At 45.4% G+C, this 26,160-nt stretch overlaps 1 protein-coding gene across 2 annotated transcripts in view; it reads left to right on the top strand.

The window, feature by feature from the left end:
- LOC120901563 (zwei Ig domain protein zig-8-like) overlaps window positions 1-26,160 on the top strand; it is a 51,007-nt gene that overhangs the window by 881 nt on the left and 23,966 nt on the right. For both annotated transcript variants that reach the window (XM_040309599.1, XM_040309598.1), the window contains exons 2-4: window positions 1,690-2,344; window positions 15,403-16,530; window positions 23,558-23,695. In XM_040309599.1, coding sequence (XP_040165533.1) covers window positions 23,623-23,695 — 73 coding nt within the window. In that variant the 5' untranslated portion in view covers window positions 1,690-2,344; window positions 15,403-16,530; window positions 23,558-23,622. The remainder of the gene's footprint in view (window positions 1-1,689; window positions 2,345-15,402; window positions 16,531-23,557; window positions 23,696-26,160) is intronic.

The following is a 26,160-nucleotide window of genomic DNA, read 5'->3' as shown; positions in this document are numbered from 1 at the left end:
TTATCTAAAACACGGTATCCTTCAAGGGCAATGTCTGAGAGTGTGTGCGTGTGTATTTGTGTCATTGTTCACCGGTTGTTGGAAACATTGCCTACCTTTAGGCGCATAGTGTGCTAATGTGTTGTTTACTAAACGTGTTGACAGTGAACAGTGTTGTGTTGAATGTTTGAATGTAATGGTTGGTTGGAATGGTTGAATGTAATATTGAATTTCAACTAAAAACAAGACCCAGATTGCAGCTGTTGAAGTAAAATTAATTACAGTACTTTGTATTATGGTTAAATAGGTTACCAAAAACGACCGTGCGTCTCCATCGACTTTTGCCGGGTGAATTTTTCTTTTTTGTTGTTGTTGCAATTCGCTTGCCATTTTCCCAAGCGCACGTAAACTGAAACCCACCCGAAAAGAATCGATCGTGTGAACCAGAAGAGAAAGAGAGAGAGAAAAAAATCCCACACAGCAAACAAGTAGAGGAAAAACGGCAAAAAAATCAACTTTTATATTCGTGCCTGCGTGTGTTCATCGTTTTTTTTTTTGTTGGTTGTGTTTTATACAGTGCGTGCAAAAATAGAAAATCGCCCGAGGGCTTAGCGTGTGCGCAAAGAGCAAACAACTCACTAGTACACACACACACATGAACACATGCACAAAACAAAAGAAAACAGTTCACAACAGTTTCTCAGAAGGGGGGAAACAAAACAAGATCCAAAGAAGTGTGTGTGCGCGTGTGTTGGTGCGTGTGTCCGGTTAGCGTGGAATGTGAACGATTTTGGTATGCCTCGCAGGGTAACGCATAAAATGCACGTTCGTATGGTGGGGAAGGGAGGGTTGTTAAACGAATGCAAATAAAATACCAAAATACCCACAGTAACCGCAAAAACGAAAAGAAAAAAGGAGAACCGAAACCACCCGCCGCTTTATCAAAGCCAGCCAGGGGAGGAAGACACAATGAAGCCGCACGCTGGCTGGTTGCTGCTGCCGGCAGTCGCGTTGACGTCGGCTGCTGCGATGTAAGATCTACTCCGCAAGGCGCAAGGAATACGAAATCAATCGGTGCCTGCATGGGACGGCTGGGGCTGGTGTATAGCCGGAAGGGGTGGAAGGGAAGCTCAGCAGTTTACGACATTCAAACGAGAACCACCCGAAACGAACGCGAACAATCCCCCTTAAAAAAAAACGAACCAACATCTCCGACAGCTTTCCTTTCGTAGGGGGTCCTTGGTACTCCGCCCCCCCCCCCTCCCCTCCGCCCAGTGTGAATGTGCGTTACATAATCTGATCTGATCTTCGCCAAACCAAGAGCATGTCTGGTTGTGTGTGTGTGAGTGTGAGTGTAAGAGAGAGAGAGAGAGTGCGTGTAAGTGAGCGAAAAGGCAAAACACCACGCGGGATGAATATAGGCGATTAAGCATTACGAGAACCTCCAAAGAGAGAACCATAGAGTGAGACAGAGTGCGAGAGAGAGAGAGAGTGAGAGTGAAAGGCACTGTTCCGGGGCGGAAAAGTGAGATGCTCGTTGCGTGTGACAGTGTGTGCGGCATCATCCTTCCGCAGGAGCTTTCGCATACTGACACAGGCCCAATCTTTGCGTGTGTTGGTCTGCGAAAGCTGAATACTGTATTATGCTCTTCCTTCGCTCGTTTTTTTGCTTACGCTGTTTTCTTGTTTGCTCCTGAAACACATCTACAGGAATAGAAAAAAAGAGTTCCATTTGTGCGACAGAGTGAGTGAGATAAAGCACAACGGTTTCGTCCCATCGGCGCTGTTTCGTTTGTGTGAGTGTAGTGCGTTAGTGAGTGTAGTGATGTGAAAGAAAAAAAAAAGCAACGAACCTCGCGGGGCCAGTACGGCACAGTGCATGCAAAATTTAGCAGTGTTAAAAAAAGTTTAGAAAACCTAAAACAAGGATCCACCAAAAAAAACACACACACCCGTCCCAGCAGTCCCAACGACCCTTCGTTGTGGCGGTGGAAACGACGGGGCTAATAAAATCGTGTTTTTCATTCTCCCGCCGGTAGAAAACGGTGCGCGCGTGTGTTTGGATAATTTAAGTGCACCGGCCCCGGCCGCAAAACAGTGACAGTGAAAAAGTTCTTGTTGGGCCAGGGCGCGGCAACAAGCGTTCGCTAGCAACATACCGCAGCATACAACATTGCTCCATTCTTCCCATTCCTTGATTGGTGTACGTTGTGCGTCATATTGCAAACTTATATATTAGCACACAGCTATACCAAGCGGATACATCAACATATATGCATATTATCCACCCGGTTTTTGCCAGTTAGTGTTGGAAGCAAAAATAGAAACAAACAAGCAACGGCAAATAAAACCCCAAACAAAAAAGGTAATTGAACAAACCATATTGTGAACGTCATTAAATGGATCCACGTATGTATGTGAGCGTGTGCGTGGATGGATAATGCTTTTATGCTGTTATCCTCTTTATCAATCTTTTTTTCCTCCCTCTCTCCTTACATAATATCCCGTCCTGCTGGGGTTGAGGGCTTGATTGAAGGCACTTTAAAATGGGACATCGTGTGCCCGCCTGAATTGATATGAATTTTTGACAGCCATTTTATCAAAACGAATTCTTGTCCTTTTTTAATTACGAGTCGCAGCCCAGCAAATCGGGCGCCCATTATGGCGCACAAATAAATGGGCCTCGTAAAACAAAATACGCGATTGTTGATTTGTCGGGCGCGGAAAAGGGGCAAAATCCCCGTCGGCAAGCGCAATTTAAGGCTGGCAAGGGTGATTGAAATTTTTACTGTTGCTTTCTTTTTTTTCGGAATGGTAAGTTCTTTCTTTTCATCGACGTAATTCATCATTTTATCTGCCCCAAAAACAGCCAAACCCTTTTAAGCTTTTAAAGATACAGGATTTGTGCTTGGTGCGCAAAAGCTTTTGTAACTTCGGAATGGTGAGATTGGGATAAATCTTTGAAGCGGCGAAGGCTGCTCCAGACCTCAGCGTGCTAATTAATGGGAGCGCTGAATAATTAATGGAAAGACAATGTCAAATTGGTGTTGGTGGCGATTGAGGGGCTTTGTATTAGCGCGCACCGAGTGAGTAATTTCACTGTAAGTAAAAATGCGACGAGCGACCGAATAAAGAGCAGCAGGCAGGAATTATTAAAATGCGGCCCTCAACCATCCGGATAGGAAGGGACATCTTTCTGTGCCGGAAATAATTAAATCCCTCACCCCCGAAAAAAACATTTGCTGCCTGGGCGAGGCGGATGCTGACGTTATCATTTCCTTGCGGGCATGTTTGTTTCCTGTCGGCTTTCGCTCTCTCTCTCTCTTTTTGACACACACACAGTTTGCCCCTTGTTGGATGGCATTTTTATTCGAAGAATTACGAATTTAACCTTCTGGGTAGGGGTTGGATTTCGCTTCCATCTTAATTGATGTTTGGGTGCGGTCGTTCCGGGAACCGGGTAGCCGCCGTCCCTGTACCGTTCACCAATCGTTTGAATTCGTTTCTGGAAGTATCGGTTTTGCCATTCCGCCGAGAGACGTATTGCCGAGTCTGTCATTTTGTTCACAGCGTATGAGCATATTTGTTTGGCAGCCGGGGAGCCAATTCCGGGAAGCGGTTCTCGGTAGTTGCAATCGATGGAATCATAATTTAGAAGTTGCTCAGACAACCAGACAAGTTTAAGCGATAGATTATGTTCACGATTGGGTGCAACGGGCCGGTATCGGGTTGCTGATTGTTTGTTTGTTAACACCGTATGAAAGCCAAGGGAACCATTTTCTGCGAAGTGGTATTGCAACAGCGTTGCTGGAAATTGTTGTGCGGGAAAAACTGCCTTTTATTTGTATTGTTTCGTATATCGAACGTCTCATGGAAGGTGTTTAATTCACCTAAAGTTAGAGTGAAATCATACAGGGTTTTCGAGGATTATATAGACATGTTCAGCGAGTTGTAGTTTTGTTCAGGCATACACTAGATTCATTCAGCGAGAGATAGAATTGGTCGGAAGTAGGCGTTGACATGTTCAGCGATTCTGTAGTGCTGTCATTTGTTTTGTTTACACCCAGTCCGCATCGTTTAATTTTTCATTCTTAAATGTCCTAAAAGTAGCAAATAATTATTACCCAAGCGGTTTAATACATGAATTAGTTGAAACAAACATATTTTTCGAAAACCGTTTGCTTACACTCTGTTGAGAATGATCCAAGCTGCAGTCCAAGTGGTACGAAAGTGACAGCTCTGCAGTATAATCGAACATGCCAACGCCTACTTCCGAACAATTCTATAGCTCGCTGAAAGAGTCTGTTATATGCCGGTACAAAACTACAACTCGCTGAACATGTCTATATAATCCTCGAAAACCCTGTAATGCAAGCAAAACCATCGTTTAAAACAGAAGTAATTGAAATTGCATACATCTAGGCGCTTTCTTCGAATAATCAAATTTGTGAACACAATAAACGACAAGTTTGTTGTAATGGTGATGTTGATTAGGACTTTTGAATGGAAATAAATTATTCCTGGCCAACTCCAAGTTGCATTGTTGAACCGTTAAGGATAACTGCAAGGATAAAATACAATGCTTTGAGTAATGTATCACAAAACAATAACAAGTTACATTATATATAAAATTTATTGATTATTCTTTGTTGTGAGAATATGTTACACTAGAAGGTTTTGCATCATGTTTGTTAATTTTACCATAAATTTTAATATGAATATATTTAATAATGTTGTCTTTTGTGCAAACATTATGTAGGGATTGTAGGGAATATCACTTAGAAATCGAAATGATGATTCATTCGTTCGTATTGAATTACTCTCAAAATGATTACCACATCAATTCCAACCAAAGCACCATGTTCATCGATAGTTACAATTAGTTATGAAACGAGCCCAGTATTACATGATAATTGCGCTTTAGATACCATCGTAATCATAACAGCTGAATTGTTCCAATAACAGATTGATACAATTTCAAAGAAAGGTGAGAAGCTATTTGGAGCGGAAAGCTAAAATAGTTACCCAACCCTTCCATTCAAATTACATGATTTGATTTATTTGATCAAAATAATTCTTCGAAGCGATCAAAAGCTTGAATGCGCTACCGCACAAGTTAATCAAACAAACATGCCCAATAATTAAACACCTCTCATTAATGTCACTCAAGTGAGCCTCTGTATGACGTAGTAACAAATGTCAGTCGTATCAAAATAATTTGAAGTGCAACAGTAAATACTGCAATTAACTTTAAAAAAAAACCTTTACTTTAATTCACTTTACTGCACTATAATCCGTTGAGGATAACTTACAACTGCCCCTGTTTAGAGGTGCTTTACTCTTTTGAAAAACACCACCACTCATCAAACCTTTCCCCTTTCCCGTTGCTAGTTGCACCTTGTTTAAACCAAAGTATGGACAATTTATTGCACCCACCAAAACCACCCAGCTACCGGAGCGGAGGTGCAAAAATAAAACACATAATTCAGCGCCGTGCGCCGTTTGCGGCAGCGCCATTCTGCCTTCTGGTGGAGCTAGGGCGGCGGCGGCGGCCTTTGGCAGGCCACACATCTGTTGCTGTCGAGCGGGCAATAATATGGCGACGAGGGTGTCATGTTTACACCTTCTTTTATGGTTTGACTGCCACCGTAATGCCGCTTTCTAAGGCACCAACTACCCGAGCCTACCGCGTACAACCGCTACGACCTTTTATGATACCAATCTGGCTCCGTTGCTTCTCTCTCTCGCTGCCTCTTTCTGACGGTAGTGGACGAGTTTATGACTACGGAGTTACTTACAAAGAAAAAGGGAATGAAGGGGGGAGTGTTATGTTGTTTTATTTTCCCCACTGTTCCCGTGTTTTCCCGTGTCTAACACGCGCACTGATAGTTGACACTGGCATTACGCGTGTGCGGGCACTTTAATGTCAATCTCTCGCCTTTGTATTTGATTCCCTCTCGGTGGGGACGTTTGTGAGACGTGGTTATTTCTAATTATTTCCTCCCTTATTAAGGCTCCCCCCTCCCCTTCCCCATTACACGCACCATAATGAAAGTCATTCACACTTACTGTTAGTGAGTGCGTGAACGTACACCGAACCGTCCCACGTTCATCGTTCAGAGGATTTCCATCGTGTCAGGCTCGTGATTGCTTCGCTCGTTTCGAATCGCAATCGAATTATTCAATTTACTACGATGACGTGAGAGCCGGTATGGGTGGAAGATGGAAAGGAAAGGCATGTACTTCCTTCAAACCGTCATTAGAAGTCAGCTCTGGTTCGCACATCAAAACGCACTGCTTCGTGTGTTTTTTTTTCTTCTCACCGCTCTCTTCTGTTTCGTTTATTTCTTTTATGTCACACCCTGTCAGGAAACATGTCTTCAACAAGTTCGACTCCGTGGTAATCCTCTCGAGGGAGGAAGGAAGAGAGCGGGAGTCTCTGTGGAAAGAGAGTTTTTCCGGGTTTTTCACACAGTGACATACACACAACAGCTTGACAAGCCTTGCGCCTTTGTGAGTGGCACGTCACAACCGTAAATTCCCCTCGGGGGTAATGATTCTCGACCAGGCAGGCGACTTTCTAAGAGATGGGGTGGAGGAGGGAAGGCAGTGGCCAATAAACGGGCCATCGGGCCTCGGTGTGCCAGCCCAGGGCGTGCTGCGTCATGCGACAAGTGCGTGCGAGCTGTTAGGAATTGGGCATTCAAGAGCCAGGGGAACGATGACGAGCAAAACCGGAAGAAGTTTTGCCTTCGTAGATGGAAAAATAATAATCCAAAGCGTTTCTTTTGCCGGGGAGAGAAAGGCGATAACCAGCCATTCAGTGTACAGATGAATGTATTTTTTACACCACTCACTCCGCGCTTCAGACTTTGGCTTGACTTTCGCAGCTGTCACCATGCTAGGCGCAACTAACACCAGCCACACGACAACCTCGCGCTACAAGTCGTTCTGCAATTTAACCAGCGCATAAACATTCTTCTTCTTGCGCTCCTCCCAGCTGTAATGTCCACGTTTGGCTACATTCGCTCACGATTTATGTTGCGCGGACACAACGGCAAACACCGAACGAAACGACCATGTCAACGAATCCAAGTGCAGCCGGGCCGGGAATCAAAGGGCCAGACATGGCCGTAGGGTGAACGAAGGAGTGGATAGGGACACAAGATGGATGAAATGCATTTGATTGCGCGAGCATACAAGGATCGGGCAGGGTAGTAAAGAGGTGCAGCTTCTCCTTCGGACTGTCCCAACTCATCCGGCACAAGTGGCCACTCGAGCAAGGATCCACTCGAGGCGACACGACACAGAAAACTTTACACAATCCATTCGGGTGTCCTCCCTTACCCTCTCTCCCTTACCCCACATAGATTTTTATGGAGTACACACCGAGCACGATTATGGAGGGTGCTTGTAGCGGGATTTTGCTCCACATACTTTATTTTCTTCTTGTGTTTTTCCCCGTTCTCCCTTTGCGCTCTCTAAGCTCTCGTTTCCCATTTCATCATTTGTTTGAGTGTAAACCATCTCGCAGGGTCACCCCGGGACGAAAATGGTGGAATGTTTTGACGACACGGCAGGGAGAAATGAAGGAAGCTCCCCCGAATAGGGAGGGAAATAGAGAAGGACAAAGATTTGTGTTTCGTTTGTGCGCTGCAACACGCGTAAGGATTCGTCGTACGGGTTTCTTTTTTTCGTCGCGCGCGCGCAAGGTGAAATAGTTACCAGCACAACACCTTGAACCGTGACCCTTGACTCAGCTGTATGTGTTTGTGCTGTGTCTGTCTGTATGTGTGTTCTAACGTTCGTTTGCTGAAAATCGTCTCATAGAGTTATCCTACCATGAGCACAAGGAAATTTGCGTTTCCAATTTATGTCACCCGGTGATTGAGGCCCACTGCGCTCCCTACTGCGCTGCCATCGTTTTGACGCGTATCATACCAACATAAAAAGGTAGAAAAATCGTTTCATAATCTGTGTGAGTGCGTGCTACATTTTTCCACTTGCTTGTCTCATTTTTTCTCTACTCACAATGATGATGCTGACAAGTACGTCATTACATGGTAAAAGCAGCAAAAAAAAGTAACACTCTATACGTTTCGACTAGGCAAACATTATAGAAAATAATTTGCAGACACATTTAACCTTTCCGGCAGTTCAAAGTATTGAGCACTTCAAACGGAAGCGTTTGAAGAGTTTTATATAGAAAAGTTTTTTTTTTTGCGGGTGACACGCCACCACATTTGCTGTAGGATTCTGTCCTGTTTGTTTGTGTCATGTTTTGGTCCGAATTCATGGAATGGTATGTGAAACAGTTTCAAATGAAGCTTTAATTTGTGTAAACTGTTTTTTTTATAGCCATGAGATAGGTTCTCAGTACGCTTAACATGCAGGGTCAAAAGTTTAGTTACATTTATGTTTATCTTTTGGGTGGGATTTTCATAAAAAAAAGTTTTGTGAATGCGCTTGGGATGGTGCTAGCTAGTGCGGATTATGGGAGTTTTGCTACATTCAAACGAAGCATTCAAACTAATGTTTACAGTTTGATGAATTCGTAATCCCAGGTTCTGCAGAGCCTTCTGCTTCAGAGACTGCTAGCGAGAGTAGAAAAAGTCACAGACAGTTGCAGGAAAAGCAACGCAGTAAAGATAGATTTGAATGTATTCAAGCATTAGAGTGATTTTCATTGAAGCTATTCTGATATAACAAGTATGTGTTCGTGTGAGATAAAACCATATGAAAAGAGCAAATCAAAGCAAATGTGCTGGGCTATTTAAGCATTACCGATTACTCTCAAAAAAACTGTCGAAAGCAGCTTTAATCCTTTTATTGCTACGGTTCCAGCTATCTGTTTATTTTGAGGCTCTTTAACACAGGTTTGTTTTATTGGCAACAGTCGGCCGCGTATTTGGTTCTTGCAAATCAATTCAAAACATTTGTTTTGTCTTTTCTAGATTCTAATTCGCAACTTACTTAATAACGCTTATTCTTGAACAGCTGATCCGTCTTGGCGATGAGTAACCTAATTTAGCGACCTCAACCTTTCCCCTAATTGGCCCTATTTTTTCAGCTTAGTCAGCTTGTTTCAAATTTGGGATATATAATCGTCCTTAATTAATTTAAACAGCGCTCTCTTGCGTTTCTTTTGTAAACCATTAGAGCTGTTTTTGACAGCTCGTTGTTTTGTAAATATTATGGCTGCTTAACTCTCATGAGGCCGGTACCGTGCCAACAACTTTCACAAAAAATAGTGGTAGTATAGTAGTAACATTCAACGATACATGAGCTTATGTTCTTGAATACACAACCGATTGGAATTTGTAAATTCTCCAGTATTATTGGCTCTGATTGGTTCCTAACTGAACATTATCAAGAAGCCACTCTGAATCAGGAAATACGCTCTAAAAATACGTTCACAGCAGCACTTAAAAAGCCAAATTGGAAATACATTTTGAATGATGATTCTTAGAAGGATAAAAGAGTCATCCTTTAAATAGGAAAGATATCCGCATGTGGTTCTTGTGCCACACTTTGTGCACTTTGTTCATCACTAATCACACAGGACGACGATTTTCTAAGAACGGAGACATTAACCTTCGGCCTCTACTGTGACGCTTTAGCCGGCGATTGGGTTTTGGCTGGGAGATTCTCCATGGAGGGTGTAATGTTCCATTTATGAAAGAGATATTCCACATTATGCCAAACAAAACAAAGTTCGTTTACCTTAATGAGTAAATAATGTACTAAAATCAAGCTCCAGCACTACACCAGTAAGTATTAACGTCCGTTTTGGAATTCACCTAATACCCCTACAAAATTTTATCAAACTATACGTGTTCCCAAATTTTAAGCTTAATATTGTCTTCTTTAACCAACTAAGATTGTTTAAAAGTGAAGAAATACAGATCAACTAAAGTCATATCTCTAGACACCCTTAAATAGATAGTTGTAAATAACTATTAATACCTTCGATCGAAACCATCAACTAACCTGCCATCCTGCATTACAAGCGCCACATAAAGCACGGCGTAAATAACCAATCAAAACATAATATGGTATGCCCCGGTGTTCCACCTCTCGGCAATCGTCCATCAAGCAATCAAACTCAATCACTTGGTAAGCCTACCGAATGCCAGCTGTTTCCCTTTTATCTCTTCCTCCTGTCTTTTCCCGTGTCTCCCGCTCAAACCACTACGATTTGATGTACGGTCTGTAACAAACGGCAATCGATTTGGCGAAGCCGGCATCAAACCACGGAGCTTTCTCGCACTTGGAGCCTTGAAGCACGGCTCTGCTGCTTGGGCTCGATTGATTTTTCTCATTAACGATGGCAAGAAGTAGAAGCAAAAAGGCTTATTGCCTCTTTGGCGATCCAATTCCACTAAAGCGATACGACACACGTCCATCCCATTCAAATGAGATTACGCTCGTATGCCGGGGCGGTCAAATTGGCAGCCCAACATTGAAAGCTGACACGCGCGCCCGAGAACATCATCATTCAAATGCAGGCTAGGTCAGCCCTCCCCGGGGCCGGGCAGCAGCAGCAGTCGAACAACTGCACCACGATGCGGCATCTCACTCGGCCGGAGAACAAAACTGTTCCTAATTGAAAATCCTTTTTCCGTACGCGGTAACGCAGTGACGGGCAGAAGGAACTCGGGAAGCCGAGAAGCTTTATTTTTCCCTCCCGAACGTACGAAGCGCCCCGGTAGTTTTGCTGCTGGTGACGGGTCTATTTTGGTTCCACCACTCATCCCGTCGCAAGGTGCTCTCTGTTTTGTTGCTTTTGCCTTACATACACACACACACGTGTGTGTATTTTTCGCCGGATTCGGAGTGCTTCTTTTTCGCCGAATACCTGACAAGCTTAGCTATGAGCTTTGTGCCAGCGCTCTTCCGGTGGCTGCCTCAAGGTAAAGAGATGAAATTGTTTTCGATCTCCTGCAGCCTCCCCAACCCCTCCCAACCGGAACACGCACGCGCCATGAAGGTGAAAGTTGCGCACAAGCGGTTTGGGCTCCAGGCTTTCGAAAATGCTCGTACCCCGTACAAATATAGCTTTCGGGGGAAATCGCAAACCTCCCGGGTCGCTGCTGTTCAGGTCGCCCGGGCTATCGTGCCTGCCCTGCCGGTGTGTGATGTGAGGTGACAAAATCTAATAATCTAAAGTTGTACCCGAAGGCAAACCACTTCCAAACACACACACACACACACACGCGCCACAAGAAAGGATGAAGGCTTGAAAAATCCGTTGACAGCTTATTAAAAATCGATCCATTCCAGGCACGTCTCGGGATTGGCTTTTTAGCAGCAGCACCAGCTGAGGTTTGATAGTGTTAAGCCGGATCATGTGAATAGCGACACAAGAACAAGTCCTCGCACAACATCATTCTACAGCACGCCAAGTTCCCCAGCAAACTCCCAAAACCCACCCCTCGTTCATGACCTCAAACTCAAAAGGGAAATGTCTTGTCATTGTGGCGAACTGTGCAACCGCGTACGCGCGTGTTTTGTCGGTTTTCGAGCCGAGCTGCTGAGCTTGATGGGTACGAGCTGCTGACACATTTGTGAAGGCGTCCGTCCGGATACACACAAACACACACCCACACACACACACACACATGTTGTGGGAAGGGTATTGTGAGCGATTGAGGTTGACGGACTCCTTACTAAGCGGGCTTAATTACTCGTGTGGCACTAAACTTCCCCCGACCACGACGCTGTGTCAGACGCGCGAGACGGTCGTCCGTTAGCGTCGTCCCCACACAGATGTCGACAACGACGGGCTTTTACTCCCTTTCGGACACACCTAAAGACAGCTTTGGGGTGCATTCGCCTGGCAGCTTGGCACACAGAGATGACACACACACACACTCTCCCCCCTTGAGCCCAGGCACATAATTATAGTTGAAGATATTTATGATCCAACTCCAACTGGACATGAGCGCCCTGTCACACAACACACGACAAGGCTTAACACACACACACAGCTCATCCTACTTCCGCTCCTCCGCCGTCTCCTTTTACAATCCACTTTGCTTGGGAAGTCATTTCGGAGAGTTCATGACATGACCATTACATTAACGGGAATTGTGGCCGGAAATGTTTGTTGGCCCGCGCCCGCGTCGGAAGTTCAGCAACGTCCAACGGCATGTTCTGTCGTGAGTTTGATGGTACTTTCGTCGCCACTTTCGGGCACCATTTTGGGGGGGGGGGGGGCAGCTAAGCAAGGAGGGGAAGTATTGCGCGCGTGCAAGCGGGAGCCAACAACATTCGCCGCGCGTTTATTGCTGTTTGCCAAACATTGATGTGTTTCGGGAGAGCTTTTTTTATTATTTTTATTGAAAGTGTCATGTTCGGAGGTTTCTTCTTCTTTTTTCGGTGTGTTGTGTAGAAAGTTTTGATTCAATTGTAATGTTACTTGGGCGGTTGTTGGTGAAATGGCCACCATGCAAGTTGTGCTGTTGCTGAAAGCGTCCTCCTCTTTTTTTAATGGTGTTTGGCGATGAGAGCGTGCCATAAACACATCCTGTTAAGCGTGAAGCAAGATGGAAAAAACTGGAACTCAAGAACAAAGAGGCAATATCTTTGACAGCAAAACAAGATTGTTACTGTGTTGAGGGAATGAATTTGTGCGACAGTGTGCTCGAATTGCAATTAATTGGCGACTTGCTAGATCTTCCAGCGAACGACTCCGAAGCAAATGCACATAATCATAATCGTTTGTTAAATTAATAATGAGTAAATTAATAATTTCCCATTCCGAAATGTTAGCAAGCTCACTGCTTATATTTGCATCCTGCATGTGATGCCTATTTGCAATGCTCCTGTGCAGTATTTGTCTTTCTTTTCCGGTAAAGAACTTTTCCCTAATCTTTTAAAACATATACGCAGCCAACTCCAAACTCTCAAACCTCACTCTATCCATTCTATCCCGATAAACCCGGATCCCGGACAGCAGCTACTGCTCTGCTCCGTCACGACAATCATCCTCATCATCTTCCACGCAACGCTCGACAAACGCCTTCCTGGCATAACTTTTAATAAGTTTGTCGGCACTGGCAAACGGGAAAGCATACTCGAAAGCATACTGCAGCGTGCCACCAGAGACAAGTGCAGCTTTCGGAGCGTTTGTGGTGCACCGCGTCCTCCTCCCTCCCGAAAACTCTCATCATTACAAGTGCGACCGTCTTGGGACATGCGGGACATGCCCAAGATCTATCCATCTCGGAGCAGAACGGCGGCGTGCCTTTGTGTTGCGGGAAGTATTTATCGTAAACTGAACGTACTCTTTCCGCCTTTGTGTTCGAGTGCTCTAACCCAAACCCACACCCATTGGCATTGGCATGGGGAAAGTTCTCTTCAGTCGATGCGAATGGGCATTCAAGGGGCTTTCCGGTGCAACATACCGAAGCGGTAGCGCATGCTACCGAAGGCTTGTATTTGCCTTTCCCCTCGGTTGGTTGTTTGTGAGGATGTGAAGATTGCGCTAGAAAGTTGCCTGCACTTCACATGGAGTTGCTAACAAGAGTAAAGTGTATGTGTTTGTGTGTGACTTCATTCTCGAACATAAAACTACAAATCGCAAAACTTCTGAGCTGAAGCATCCCCCAGGTTTCTTAGCTGTTTCTGGGAAACAACTTGATACTCGTCTGAGCCGATCGTCGCATCACCGAGCATGACTTTTTGCTGCTGATTGGTGTGGTTTTTATGGGCACATCAAACATTAGCTAGCAACGCCACAGGGCCATCAAAAAAAAAACCCTTCCATCTGGTTGTTTTTGTTGCTCCCATGTTGAGTTACTCTCTAAGCAATGTCTAAGCTTCAACGAAGGGCCCGAGTGGACACGGGCAAAGACAATAAATATAAATTGAGCGAACTCAATCCGTCCGGCTCCGGTATAGGAGGCTGTTCGTTGCTTGTGTCCAATAAGGAGGTGGGTGGAAGGGAAAAAAAACTAGAAGCATCAAAGTGGAAAGCAGTTAGTTAACAACATTCCGATTAAACTCGGATTACGCCGAGTACCGTCATTTGTTTTCTACCATCGGGCCGAGAGGCCCCTCTTAAAATAGCACAAATATCCCACTCCACGGGCAATTGTCATGATGCCGGGTCGGCAGGAGGGCAGGAAACGCAACGCACCACAGCAGCCGATACCGAGAATCGGGTGAAGGGTGACAAAAAATGACAGGGCTTAAGGTGGGTTAATAAATTGCTCCAAAAGGCATCGTTCCGCGTGGTCGGCAAAAGTCGGGCGGGCAAGATAGCGCGCCGGAACTCTTGCCGTAAGAATTGTTTCTCGGAAAAACTTCACCCAAAAACCGGGACCTGTTCCGGCCCATTGAAGGGTTGGTTTTTTTGTTGCTGTCGAGGAATGGCCCGTGTTTGGTTTTTCCTCCGTCATCCGCTGCTTCTGGTTCGTTGGTTGGCAGATGCAAATGGATCCTCAATTCGGACCATTTCATGGCCGTAGGGTTCGGCCCCTGGACGATATCTTGCACCATTATTTTTTTCCCTCTCTCTCTTCTCTCACTGTGATATCGATTAAGGGTAAAGTATCTTTTTTGGTCCGTGTCTGTTGCAGTCCAAACCCCGCACTCAATCTCGCACCTTCGCAAACACACCCGGAGGGCGCTCGTTTACACCCGAGTGTCGCAATTTCCGGGCCCACGTTTTCGAAATCGATCGTGCCCCAAAACGGCACCAAAAACAAAACTCACAAAGGCAGACACGGTTCGAAGAAGAAGATGACGATGCTGATGGTGCAGGCGTACGGTTTTGACGTATTTGTTCTTCCGGTGCACCGGATACACCGGTTTCAGGTGTGAACCGCTTCTGTGTGAAATTCATTTTTCAATCACCTTTACGCCCTCCCTCGGGGAGGCCGAGCAAGGAGAGCTTTTGCACTGCAAGTGATGGCTTCATTTCCTCGTGTTCAAATGCCACACAACTCCCTCCTCTCACCGGTTATCGAAAGGTTAAAGGGTGTGCACCGATGAGATCCAATGTCCGGGCCCGGTACGTGACAGTCGGATGACACTTCTATTTATAGTGTTTGATGCTGCTGTTGATGTTGTTGCTGCTGCCCAGTCAGTTAATATACTATTCTGGTGGATTTTCTAGTGCTTCATACACGCTCATAATGCCGCCGCAGGGGGAGAAGGACATTTTTCTTTTTTTAGGTTTACGGGGAGTTTTCTTTTTTGCTCCCTTTTCTTTCTTCTCTCACCCCGTCCACTTACGGTTCGGTTAGGTGAAGGTCAGTGAGACGGCAAACGATGTAATTCGAGATAAGTTTCATGATTTATTGCGCTTTATTGCTCACACCTTTTGCTGCACGTACGATTCTAGGCATGATTAAACACAGCTACAGCGTGTCCAACTAATGGTAAACTTTTCTCTTTTGCTTCTTTTCATTTCAGGTTTTCCCTGTTTATAAGTACACATAGCCAGCAGCAGCGTACATATATATACATACATAGTAGCTTCTACTAATCCCAGTACTATAAATATTATTGTATAGAGTTCGTAGTGTAGCAAACGCAACGGTCCTATATCTAGCCAAAAAAGGAATATTCGTTAAAGCGCTTGAAAAAACGACGTTGAGTAGCTTGTTGTCGACTACTTGTTGAAGCTTCGGCCCCCGGGGTGTGAGCAACCAATTTTTTGACTGCTGCTTGTCCGATGTGTGGGCAGCCAAACACACACACACACATACACATCTTCGAAGAAGCATCTAGATCTTATCCATCCAGCGAGGCAAGGTGAAGCAAAAATCAAAGCACCTACGCAATATTTTGTTAGACTAAACGGACGGATTTGGGTAGATTCGCTCGAACGAGAGAGAGAGAGAGAAAGACCCTGCAAGACTAATAAGTGTTAATACCCTCGCAGGCACGTGTGTCAGCATAGAGGGACAGCAAACAGGGAAGCGGTGAAAATTAAATCCTTCTTCAATGAAAACGCTTCCCAGCTCAGAATAGCCCTACGAGTGAACGTATTACGCACAAGAAATTGGTTTCTTGTAAGCCTGTAAAAAAGCAAACCCCACCCAGCATAGAAAACAAAAAACAACGCCCAAGTAAGCTCCGGATCAAGGGACGAGTCCCCCCCACACACACACACACCCTTCCCCGGGACAGTTCTGAGCCGTCGCGCGTTGCTTGGGCGTGGTTGCTTGGAAAAAGTTTGCAAAAATTGTGTGGACGAGATCATCGAATTTTGGGTGTTAGCAAAAAAAAGGAGCCTGCAAACACACTGCAGCATTTGGGTAAGAAGAGGAAGGAAGAAAGGCTGTAAAGTGTTGAAACAGAAAGAGAGCGAGAGAAGTTTTATATAGAAAAGAAAAACATTAACAACAAGTTCAAACGATATAAAAAAGCTGACTGTTAGTACGAACCGGAACGAAACGCGTACTGAATGTTCCAGTAACTCTGCAGCAGCAAAAACAAGTGAATTTCCAAGAAGCAGAATCACTAAAGCAAAAGGTAGAAAGTGAAACAACAAGACACACATACACACACAAACACAACCAACAACAACCAAACAAGGTGAGTAAAATATTAAGAGTTCAATTTGGAAATGAGTTTAAGATGAGCAGGTCCCCCCCCCCCTTCCGCCATTATCCTCGGCATCCTGTACTCCTACTATGTCCGGTAATATGTGCTTATGCCTGCACTCTTTCCCCCTTTTTTTCCTCAGTTGTTCAAGGGGATTTGTTGCTTTTGCTTTTTTTTTCTCGCGTTGCTGTTTCTTGTTTGAACAAGAGCGGCGAAGCTTACGAAAGTTTCTAATGAATTTAACATGAAAGGAAATCAAGTCAACTGTCCCGCCCGACAGCAAACTTTTCCTTTATGTTGATGTAGATTTTCCTCCACCCCTTCCTGTTTACTTTTTTGTTTTATTTTTGTTTTTGTTTGAAATCTCATCGCAACACTCTACGCCTTTTTGCGGGTTGTTTTTTTTTACTTCCTACGCTAAATTCTACGCGAAACATAATTATTTTAGAGTTTAATTTCTGCGCCCAAACGCACGAGGAAAGCTTTTCGCTTGTGCTTTTTGCCCCAATCCAAAGGCCGGGACGCCCGCGCGATGATCGCGACGATTACCTGCGGTTTGTTTTCAATTTATTTCAAATTACAAAACGCGTTTGCGCTGGCGTGCTGGAACGGGACGCGGCTAGGTATTAAGTAGCCAGCCCGCTTAATGCCACATTAAACGGAGCGTGTGGGTACGAGGTCTGTGGGGCGTTGGGAAATGGGAAAATAAAATACTAAACCGAACGAGGTTTGCTTGTTCCACCTGTCTGTACTCCGGTGTGTGGTGGGGGCATTAATCCTACCCCGTCAGCCAGGCGGGACAGTGTGTGTGTGGGCGGTTGGAACAAGCGGCGAATAAAATCAAAATCGCCCACCATCACATTGCTGTCGGGCGAAAGCTTTATTCATGGCGTAAGTTTTTTTTTTTTGTTATTCAAAGTGAAAATTTATTCCAACCAATTTCCACCACCAAATCCGTAGTTGGGGGACAGGTTGGGCGTAGTTTTTGGACATCAATTTTCACCTCCAGCTCCAGGGGGGTGAGGGAAACATCTCCCACCAGGGAGACCTTTTGCTTTCCCTCACACCAAACTGCAAACTGCTCATTATGATTCCATCGTTCCCCAAAGACGATAGTATCCATTCTCGTTATCACAGAGGGAGACAGAGAGAGATATACACACACACAAAGGCACAGAGACACAGCATTCTCGAAAAAAGGGTTTTTTTTTTTATTTCACCCGTCAGTGGCCTAACGTTGGTCGCTGGAATATAAAGTTGACAATTTTACAACGTTTAACCATCCGCGTTTACCGCGCAAACCCTTCCAACCACCTCCCCAAACCAGCCCGCGCTTACAAAGCGAAACCCTCGCACCTTGGGTCAACACCTTTGGGGACGGAGTGCGCTGCTTTTCTTTCTTCCCTTTGTTTTGCGCACCCAAAGAGCTGCGCCTTTAAAAAATGAATATTTATATTCTCGGCACCGTTTAGTCACCGAGCGCAATGGATGAACATGAGCATTTAAACACAACGACACACACACAGACACACACACGAACTAGGTTGGTGGAACAATAAAACAGTCAGGCTTTACTGGTACCAAAAATGCGAAATGCTTGTCCACGCGGTACGGGGGAATCCTCCGTTGAGTTTGAAGTTGGGCTTTGGGTCTGGTTTTTTCTTCCCTTCGCTGAAGCGAAGAGCAAACGCTTGCTTTTTTACATTCATGAAACGGGTCCCCGGTAGCGATGCGGTGAAATGAATGCAGAGCAGCCACACAGGAAAAACGGAGAAAGGGCTGCAGGTGGCAGGTGTTGGAAACTTTTGAATAAATATTGCTATTTTTCATTTCCTTTTTTTTTGGGGGGGAGCGTTAGTTGTTCACCGCTCGTCGCCTTGAAACGAAACGCCTTTTGAGCTTGAAGTTTGCGCCACAGTCAACCAGTCAGTCAGTCAGTCAGGGCCGACTCCTGTTTCAAGGAGTATCCTTGGAACTAGCGGTGCTAGCGTATGCATTCCTTTGCTCTGCTGGTTTCCCATTTGTTTTGCTCTTGCTCGTTGCGGGACCACACTTTGTACCCGGGTTTATGTGACGAAGAAGCAATTCGATTCACCGAAAACCCTATCCAAGTCATTCGTGATAGTGTGGCGCTGCCGAATGACGTCCCAGAGCAGCTCCAACCGCATGAGCTGCAGAAGAGCTTTTTCCTGGAACAAAAGCATCCAGCGACGGCGCATCCAAACAAGCCATGAGCCATGAGAAAAAGCTCATTCACACATTCACTACCTCACGTAGCGACGCAACTCACCTTGCGTCCATTGGTTGAAGAAGGGAGGAGGTTGTGATTTTTGTTTTTTTTGTTGCCCGTTTGGAGGTCGTGATTCAGATATAACTTCTAGTTTTTTCTCCTAAACGAAATTGCTGGCTTCTTTCCTCACCCAATCCCCCTTGCCCCTCTTGCTGTCTTGTGTGTCCTCAAAATTTGTTACACTTAAAGCGAACCGTGCGAAAGCACAGCATGTGTGAGTGTGAGCGAAAAGGCGACCAGCAAGAGCGGGACCACCCGGGCAAATCATGACCAAACCATTATAATCCGGCCTCCGGGTTTTGGGTCCAGGGGAGGCGATTCGTTGGGAGGTTTTTTTTTTTTGTTGCTGCTGCCGCTGCTTTCTGTTCGGTTGGCGGTCGCTTTCCTTTGGTCGCTCGCACGACGCGAAAGCGCTTTTCATTTGATTATAATTTATGGGTGGCAAAAGTTTTCAAAATTGCTTTCGCTCATAAATTGTGCAAAATTACTTTAGGAAAGAGAATCAACCTAGGAAAGAAAAAAAACACTGGAAAGAGAGAAAAAGAAGAGAGCGTTCTCAGCCACGCAGGAGAACAAAAATCATACAAACGAGTACGCGCACCCCCGGATGAAGGTAGACTTACAAGCATAGCCGTTCGCGTAAAGTTCCCGAACACATTTTTGTACAAAATAAAAGCATGCACACACACACACACAGCGGAACCTATTCCACACAGTGGCTGCCTTTCTCCTTTTTGCTGTTGTTGTTTTTCGCCGCTGGAAACATGAGCAATTTTGCACAAAGAAACCAACCCAAAAAAAGAGGGAACGTTTTGTAAGAAAATACGGTCATCAAGTTTTTCCAACCACAGTCGTCCGGAAGACTTCGTCTTTTCCTGCGAGCCTCTTGTACGTCAACCTCCCTTTCTATCCATTTTCCACACTCACACACACAGCCAGGCAGAGTACCCATTGATTACGCTTAACGATGGTTTGCGCCGAAGACGGATTCGCACGCAGCGCCGCCCGGAGGAAAAATGACAAATGAGGGTGAAAAAGTTAAAGTTTTTCCACGAACCCAGCGCTTTCCATCAAACCACGCGTCTGCACCACCACCCCGGTAGGAGGGGCTGCTGAAACGCCACCATTTTGCGCTGCCTGTGTTTGAGTTTGCGTTGCTTCCCGTTTACGTTCGAGGCTTCGGGCATTGCCAAAAAGGTCAAACTCGAGATCGTTTTCGTGTATATCGAGTCAGGAAGGGGGGATCAGGAACCTGCGGGTGGGAAAATGGTGGCGCCTCTCCTCCGCACCTGCAGGGTAGGAAGTTGGGTCAAACAAAATTTCCTAATTCGATAGAGTTTACCGAAAAGTCCAAAATAAACACACAGACGCAGTGAGCGAGAATTTAGTTTTCTCTGTGGGCAAAATCGGATCCCTCAACCGGATGCAGGATTAAACTGGTTGGAGGAGGGCACCCGGCCAATTCGGAATAGGGAACATCATGCCCAGGGGTAGCTCGAGTCGGGTCGTGGAGAGAGCAAAGTTTGAGGTCTAGTAGTGCTGCTGGTGCCGTGTCCACAGGCACAGACGCCAGCGCCTCACCAGGCTCGCTCCCATCCCATATCAAAAGGACAACTAATGAACTTATATGAATTTTTATCCGACAGCCACAGGCACACAGACTAAAGGAAAACTGGAGTGACAAGAAGAACAAGGAGTGGTATAAAAAAGAGAGAGAGAAAAAAAGACAACTCCGGTACACAAAGTTGTGAGGGCGGAAAATTGGTTTTTCTGGCTGACCAATTCTGATTCGTCGTCTCTGATCGGTCGAGCCGGGGCTGGTGGCCGGTTGAAAAATTTCAGCCCCTGCCGGTATGCTTTACCTTTCTTCCTTTTCTCCTCTTTGCGTTGTATTTTCGTGTGTCTGATAGAGTGAAGCGCATGAGTCGCACAGACAATTTTCACTTTTGCATAATCAACTCGTCCCGTGTTTGCCCGTTTGGTATTATCGCATACACTTACCCAACGATACAGCGGTTGGAGTCACTGGACCGGCTGCTTGGCGGATGTTCTTAGGCTGTTCCATTTCTCTTACACTTTCCGGCCTGTCCAACTCGGTTGCGGAGCTACGGTTTCAAGCAAAAGAGCCGGCAATTTTCGGCTCGATGCTGACCAGACCCCCAGTAACGAGCAGAAACGATGGATCGAGTTGAATAGCTGATGAAGTTTATCTACCCGTGTGTGTGTCTGTGTGTGTGTTCATCTCCCCGATGAGCCAAAAAGGTTAATGCGCTCTATCGTGGGGCCCAAAAATATGATGATGATGTGAATCAATCTATTGTGTAATAGGTTGCTTGAAATTTGATCTTTTATCGGTGACCAATTCGGTGGAAAACGGCAGAAAAGAAAGGAAGAAAAAAAACTGCACAACGGCGCCAGCATCCGCCGGGTAGGCAGGGGCCGAGCAACATTATTGATTTTCTCCCCTGCCCTGTGGTGGAAATTTTGAGACCCTGGCAAAGGAAATATGGGCCCATCGAAAAGAAGAACAAAGTGTCGCCGAAGCAATTAGGTGACATAAAGTGTGCCGAAATTGAATTTTAATTTGAGCGGGACCCGGGCTCGCAAGCAATGGCGCCGGTGGCCGCCCATTTGCAGCTATCAAACGATTGTCCGTTGTGTAAGGAAGGTTGAGGCTATATCGTTAATGAGCAGCGGTAGCAGCAGCAGCACCAGCAGCGGGATCGGAAACTGCCGGCGCTGTAATTTAGCTAAAGCGAGCCATTTTCCTGCACCGCAGAAGGAACTTGAAAGCAGCAGCGCCGTTTTTCAATGGTTATGGCAGTAATGTTGCTGTATAAATGAGAGATAGAGAGAGAGAGAGAGTGAGAGAAAGAGAAGGAGGAAAATAATATGAAATCATTATAAGAAAATATCCACCTTACATGATGGTGGTTCCGCTGTGAATTCCGTTGTGGGCAACGGTTCTTTTTCTTTGCTGTTTTTCACGTCACAAAAAAAGCAAAAGAAAACTCCACCTTCTTGGAGCATTTTTGCCTCGGCGCAAGCAAATTTGCGTTTAAGCAAACACAAAAGAAGTCACAAACAAAGTAGGCCGGTACGGCAAACCACCCACCGAGATGATAAGCTTTCGATAGAGGCAGAAACGCTGGACGCGAGCGCTGTGACGCGAATTTCGCGAACGCTCGTTGAAGCGTGACGGTGGAAGGAACGAGACCGGCGTCCCCGGTGCTGTAATTTTCCGTTCCCCCCACATTCGAGAGTAGGAGCAGCAGCTGTCTTTGGGAGGCATTTTTTGGCGTTTCGTTTGTCTGCTTTAGGGAGAAGAAGTCAGACGGAGAGCTGTCGTGTTTGTTGTCGTAATAGGAGCGACGTCGATCATCGCTCGGTTGCACTTTTGGTGAGTTTTGGAACATTTTGGTGGCTTTATTTTCCTCTCCCGCCGCCTAAATTCCAACTCCTCCGCTCTCTCTCTCTCTCTCTCTCTCTCTCTCTCTCTCTCTCTTTCTCTCTGTCTTTCCTTCTGTAATCACAATGGACTTGATGCAGCGGGCTGGAAACGCTGGTGACCGCCACCCTGTTGGTGGAATGTCTAAATAACCGGAACCATAGCAGGCGAGCGTTGCCCAGAAACAGTTCCCGTAACTACCGGTAGCTTTGAGTCTCTTTTTGTGTGTCTAGAGGCAGAGCAGGTTGCTCACTTCTTTGCTTTCTTTCCTCTAATATAATCAAACAACCTTCTGGAAATGGTTCCCCACAATGTAGAGCCAGCCCGGGACTGCCGTCCGGGAGTTTATCGTGCCACAGATTGCACCCGGGGATGGCTGTGGTTAGATAACACCTATTGTCTATTATCACTTACACAAGCAGTCGCTGTTGGCGTGGCGTCTGTGTCGAAGAACAGTTCTAAATCCCACCCCCCCAAAAAAAAGCCATCAGCCCACGTAGGCATAACCCTGGGAAAGCTTTGTCACCGACGAGAGGGACCCGCGGGACCGAAAGGTGCAAGTGTGGCCAGGGCAGGTCTGTCATAAGATTTAATCGTGAGCATCTGTTCCGAAGCTTCGGCATGATCGTGTTTCGTGGCTCCAGCACAACTGCATAAAACATTTGGACTCGAGGCGCGCGCGTGTGTGTGTGGTTCCGAGAATGAGCTTTTTCTTCGTTCGTTCTGGTTTTTTTTCCTTTCTTCTGCTGCAGAAAATTATTCGCCCCTGTACCACTTGAAGTGAGTTTTGGAGCTCCCCCTTCCAACGCTTTCCGGTCCTGCTGCAGAAGCTGCAGAAAATTGGATTGGATTTCGAGCGCTGGAGGGAGTCGTCCTTTTGGTGATTTGGAAATCGGCCAACTGTGTAATCGGGTTGCAGTCCGATTCGGCCGCTTGAGTGTAAGCCTGTCTGCCTGTAAATGCTGTGCCATGATGAACGTACTACCATCACCACCACCACCACTACCACAACAAAGGAACTCGGTCCCATTCGCACGCTGAACAATCGACTGTCCCTTATGGGAGGACCTCAGAAGTTTTGTATTGTTTTTTTTTTACTGGTTCTGACCGCCTTTTTCCTGAGAACGAAAGAATGTCCCGGGCTGCATTTCGCAAAGTTTTATTCCATTTCCCTTTCGCCTCCTGTTCCCTCGTTTAGATGTCCCCCCTCAAGGGCTGGATTAAAACCCAGTGAGTAATATTTATTCCATGTTGCTGCTTCTTCTCCTCCTAACACACAGGTTCAGTCTTCTATGAATTGTGACACGCCGGTACAGCGCACCGTAGCACGAAGGCCGCACGGAAGATGTCCACTCTGAAGGAACGCAACAAAATGTGCCATTCTAATTTAATATTCATTGTGCTCTTCATTTGTACTGGTAAGTATTGAAACTGTTTTTTTCTCTCTCTCTCCCTTACTCTCTTTTTCGTCGAACCCGTTTGAGTGCAGATGCATGTAGGGCTAGTGTGTTTAGGGAGGAGCTTTTTATGGGTCACCGAAGCTCACCGAAAGTAATTGATATTTTAGACAACGGAAGCTGAAGTTAAACGAGTTGAGCTCGGAGCACTGTGGCCTTACGGCAATTGCCGCTTGCTCTGTGTGGTGCTCTACTTGAAGTGTGGCTCAATTTAAAAGGCCTTTGTTTCATAATTCATTACAATTCGTAGAAACTGGACGAGGTGTTCATTACATTTCAGTAGCTAGCAGACGCTCCTACTTTTGATCGTAATCTGCAGCGTTACATTCTTTGTTTCAATTTAAACAACGTTTCATGATTTTAAACGAAACCATCTTGGCAGGATTTTAAATATTAGTTAATTAATTCGATAGGTCTCGTATGTTTAATCACCTTAAACATGGAACAATCATGAACCCTGTGATGCCCGAGAATTCTAAAGGACTCGATTCTAACTTTGAAAAATCATTTTAATTAAACCCTGGAACGAGATGCATTCGGTCGGAAACTATTTCTGCAAAACGTAATAACTAATGCGCACCCACACTCGGGACGAGAAAAGAACTTCATTTTATGAGGAATTTTGTTCGATTAAAGGTAAAATTGTGCTCCTAACAGCAACATTCCAACATTAATTAAGCGAACCTGTTTCCGCATTCCATGCCTTCAATGAGCCCCTTGACTGGGACTCTGGGAAAAGTATTTCAAACTGTTGTAATAATTGCCGAGCGTGTGCTTACCTCGTTCCATCAGCGCTGTGGGAGAAATATTTTCCATCGATGCGCGTCACTGTGTGTGGGAATCAAATTCATTTGTAAATACCAACTCCAGCAGCGGCTTTTCGGTGCGCACCGAAAAGGGGCACGCCCGTGCGTGAGCTAGCCGTGCCCAGTGTACCAGCGGGTGTAGCAAAAGTCATCGAGCCTGGCACCGTCCAAGGCCTTGGCATGGCTGTGATCAAACTTTTGATTTATGTGAGCATGCGTGCCGGGTGGCCCTTTCCGTACCAGACCCACCGGAGGCACCGTTTATGCAGGAATGGGACATTCCGCTCTCGGTGCTACCCATTCCCAACCTCCCCATCCCCTGTTTGGCTCGTGCGCTATCTACGATAATAACAGCTCATCAGTTTACATCTTCGGCACGGCACGGCGGGCCAAAGGTCATAAATTATGCGCAGCAAAAGACGGGGACGGGGTAAGGCTCCAGCGACAGTTACAGTTCTCATGTAGCCATCGACTGGGAAGTCCCGGAATACTGTAACGAACATCCCCTTCTCCGGCTCGTAACTAGTACAGCCCAACACTAGCCGGAAGTGTCTTTTGTAACATGCTCCACTTCGGAAAGGGGAAACTTCTTACAAGAGAGTTAAATCAATACGTCCGTAAAAGGGATGAGTTTGGGGCCCGGTTCGGGGAGTGATTTCCCCAACCTTGAGGAGCGTTATATGTGTTTATTCTTTTAACTGCAGTTTGTCACTGTGGCAAAGCAGTGAGAAAGCCGCCGTGCTGTGAAGGGCGATTTTTGCGCTCATTCACAGCGATAAATAAATCAATAGCTGATTTCGTGACTGCTACTGAGCGGCTAGTAAGGGAGACGTGTATTATGGGATATTTTTCACAGTAACTGCCTGATTTGTGTTATTATTGGAGCAGAAAAAAACAAGCAATGCTCAAAATAGAGACGTCATGTGTGTGTTTTATGCGTATTTTTATACAAATAATGATGATGGGTTTGTGTATAGATAAACAGCGTAGCTTATATTTCACTTTTTGCTGTCCAAGCATAGAAAAGCCAGAATGGTGCCAAGGTAAGCAGTTAGTCTGTCATTTAGCAGGGCACGCGATCGAACCTTATCTCCAGCTACCATTTGGTGTTGTAGTTTCCTGCGTTTTTCTTGAGTATTCAAAATAGTTGTCAGTTGAGTAAGTTTATCCACACCTATATTGATAGTTTTTGTTCGCTCCACAATATTGTGGTATAGACAGTTGTAGATAAACTGCCATGTATCCCAAATTGATTAAATCTTCGTTGGTAACATACTTGACGATTAATATCGCTTAAATGTTTTTATCACGTATCCATAGCATTTTGCTACCAATTTTTTTACTGTTGTATCAAAACAATTGTAGAAATGTTATATTTGGAATGAACTAACCATTTTCATGTGAGCATAAGTTCAGCTTTTGTTTAAATTTCTTTGGACTTTTTGGACTTGGATTTAAACTGGTACAAAAAACGAGTGTTACTAGTTGCAAATTTGATTCAGATTCATGAATCTAGATGAACCTTAGAAATTATTCAATGAATCTGAATCTCAGTTGCAAAGATTCATGAATCTTCAAAGATTTATGACTCTCCATAGATTCATGAATCTCCAAAGATTT

This window comes from Anopheles arabiensis, chromosome 3 (genome assembly GCF_016920715.1).
Source record: "Anopheles arabiensis isolate DONGOLA chromosome 3, AaraD3, whole genome shotgun sequence".
Taxonomy (NCBI): domain Eukaryota; kingdom Metazoa; phylum Arthropoda; class Insecta; order Diptera; family Culicidae; genus Anopheles; species Anopheles arabiensis.
This window is presented reverse-complemented; position numbering and strand designations above follow the sequence as displayed.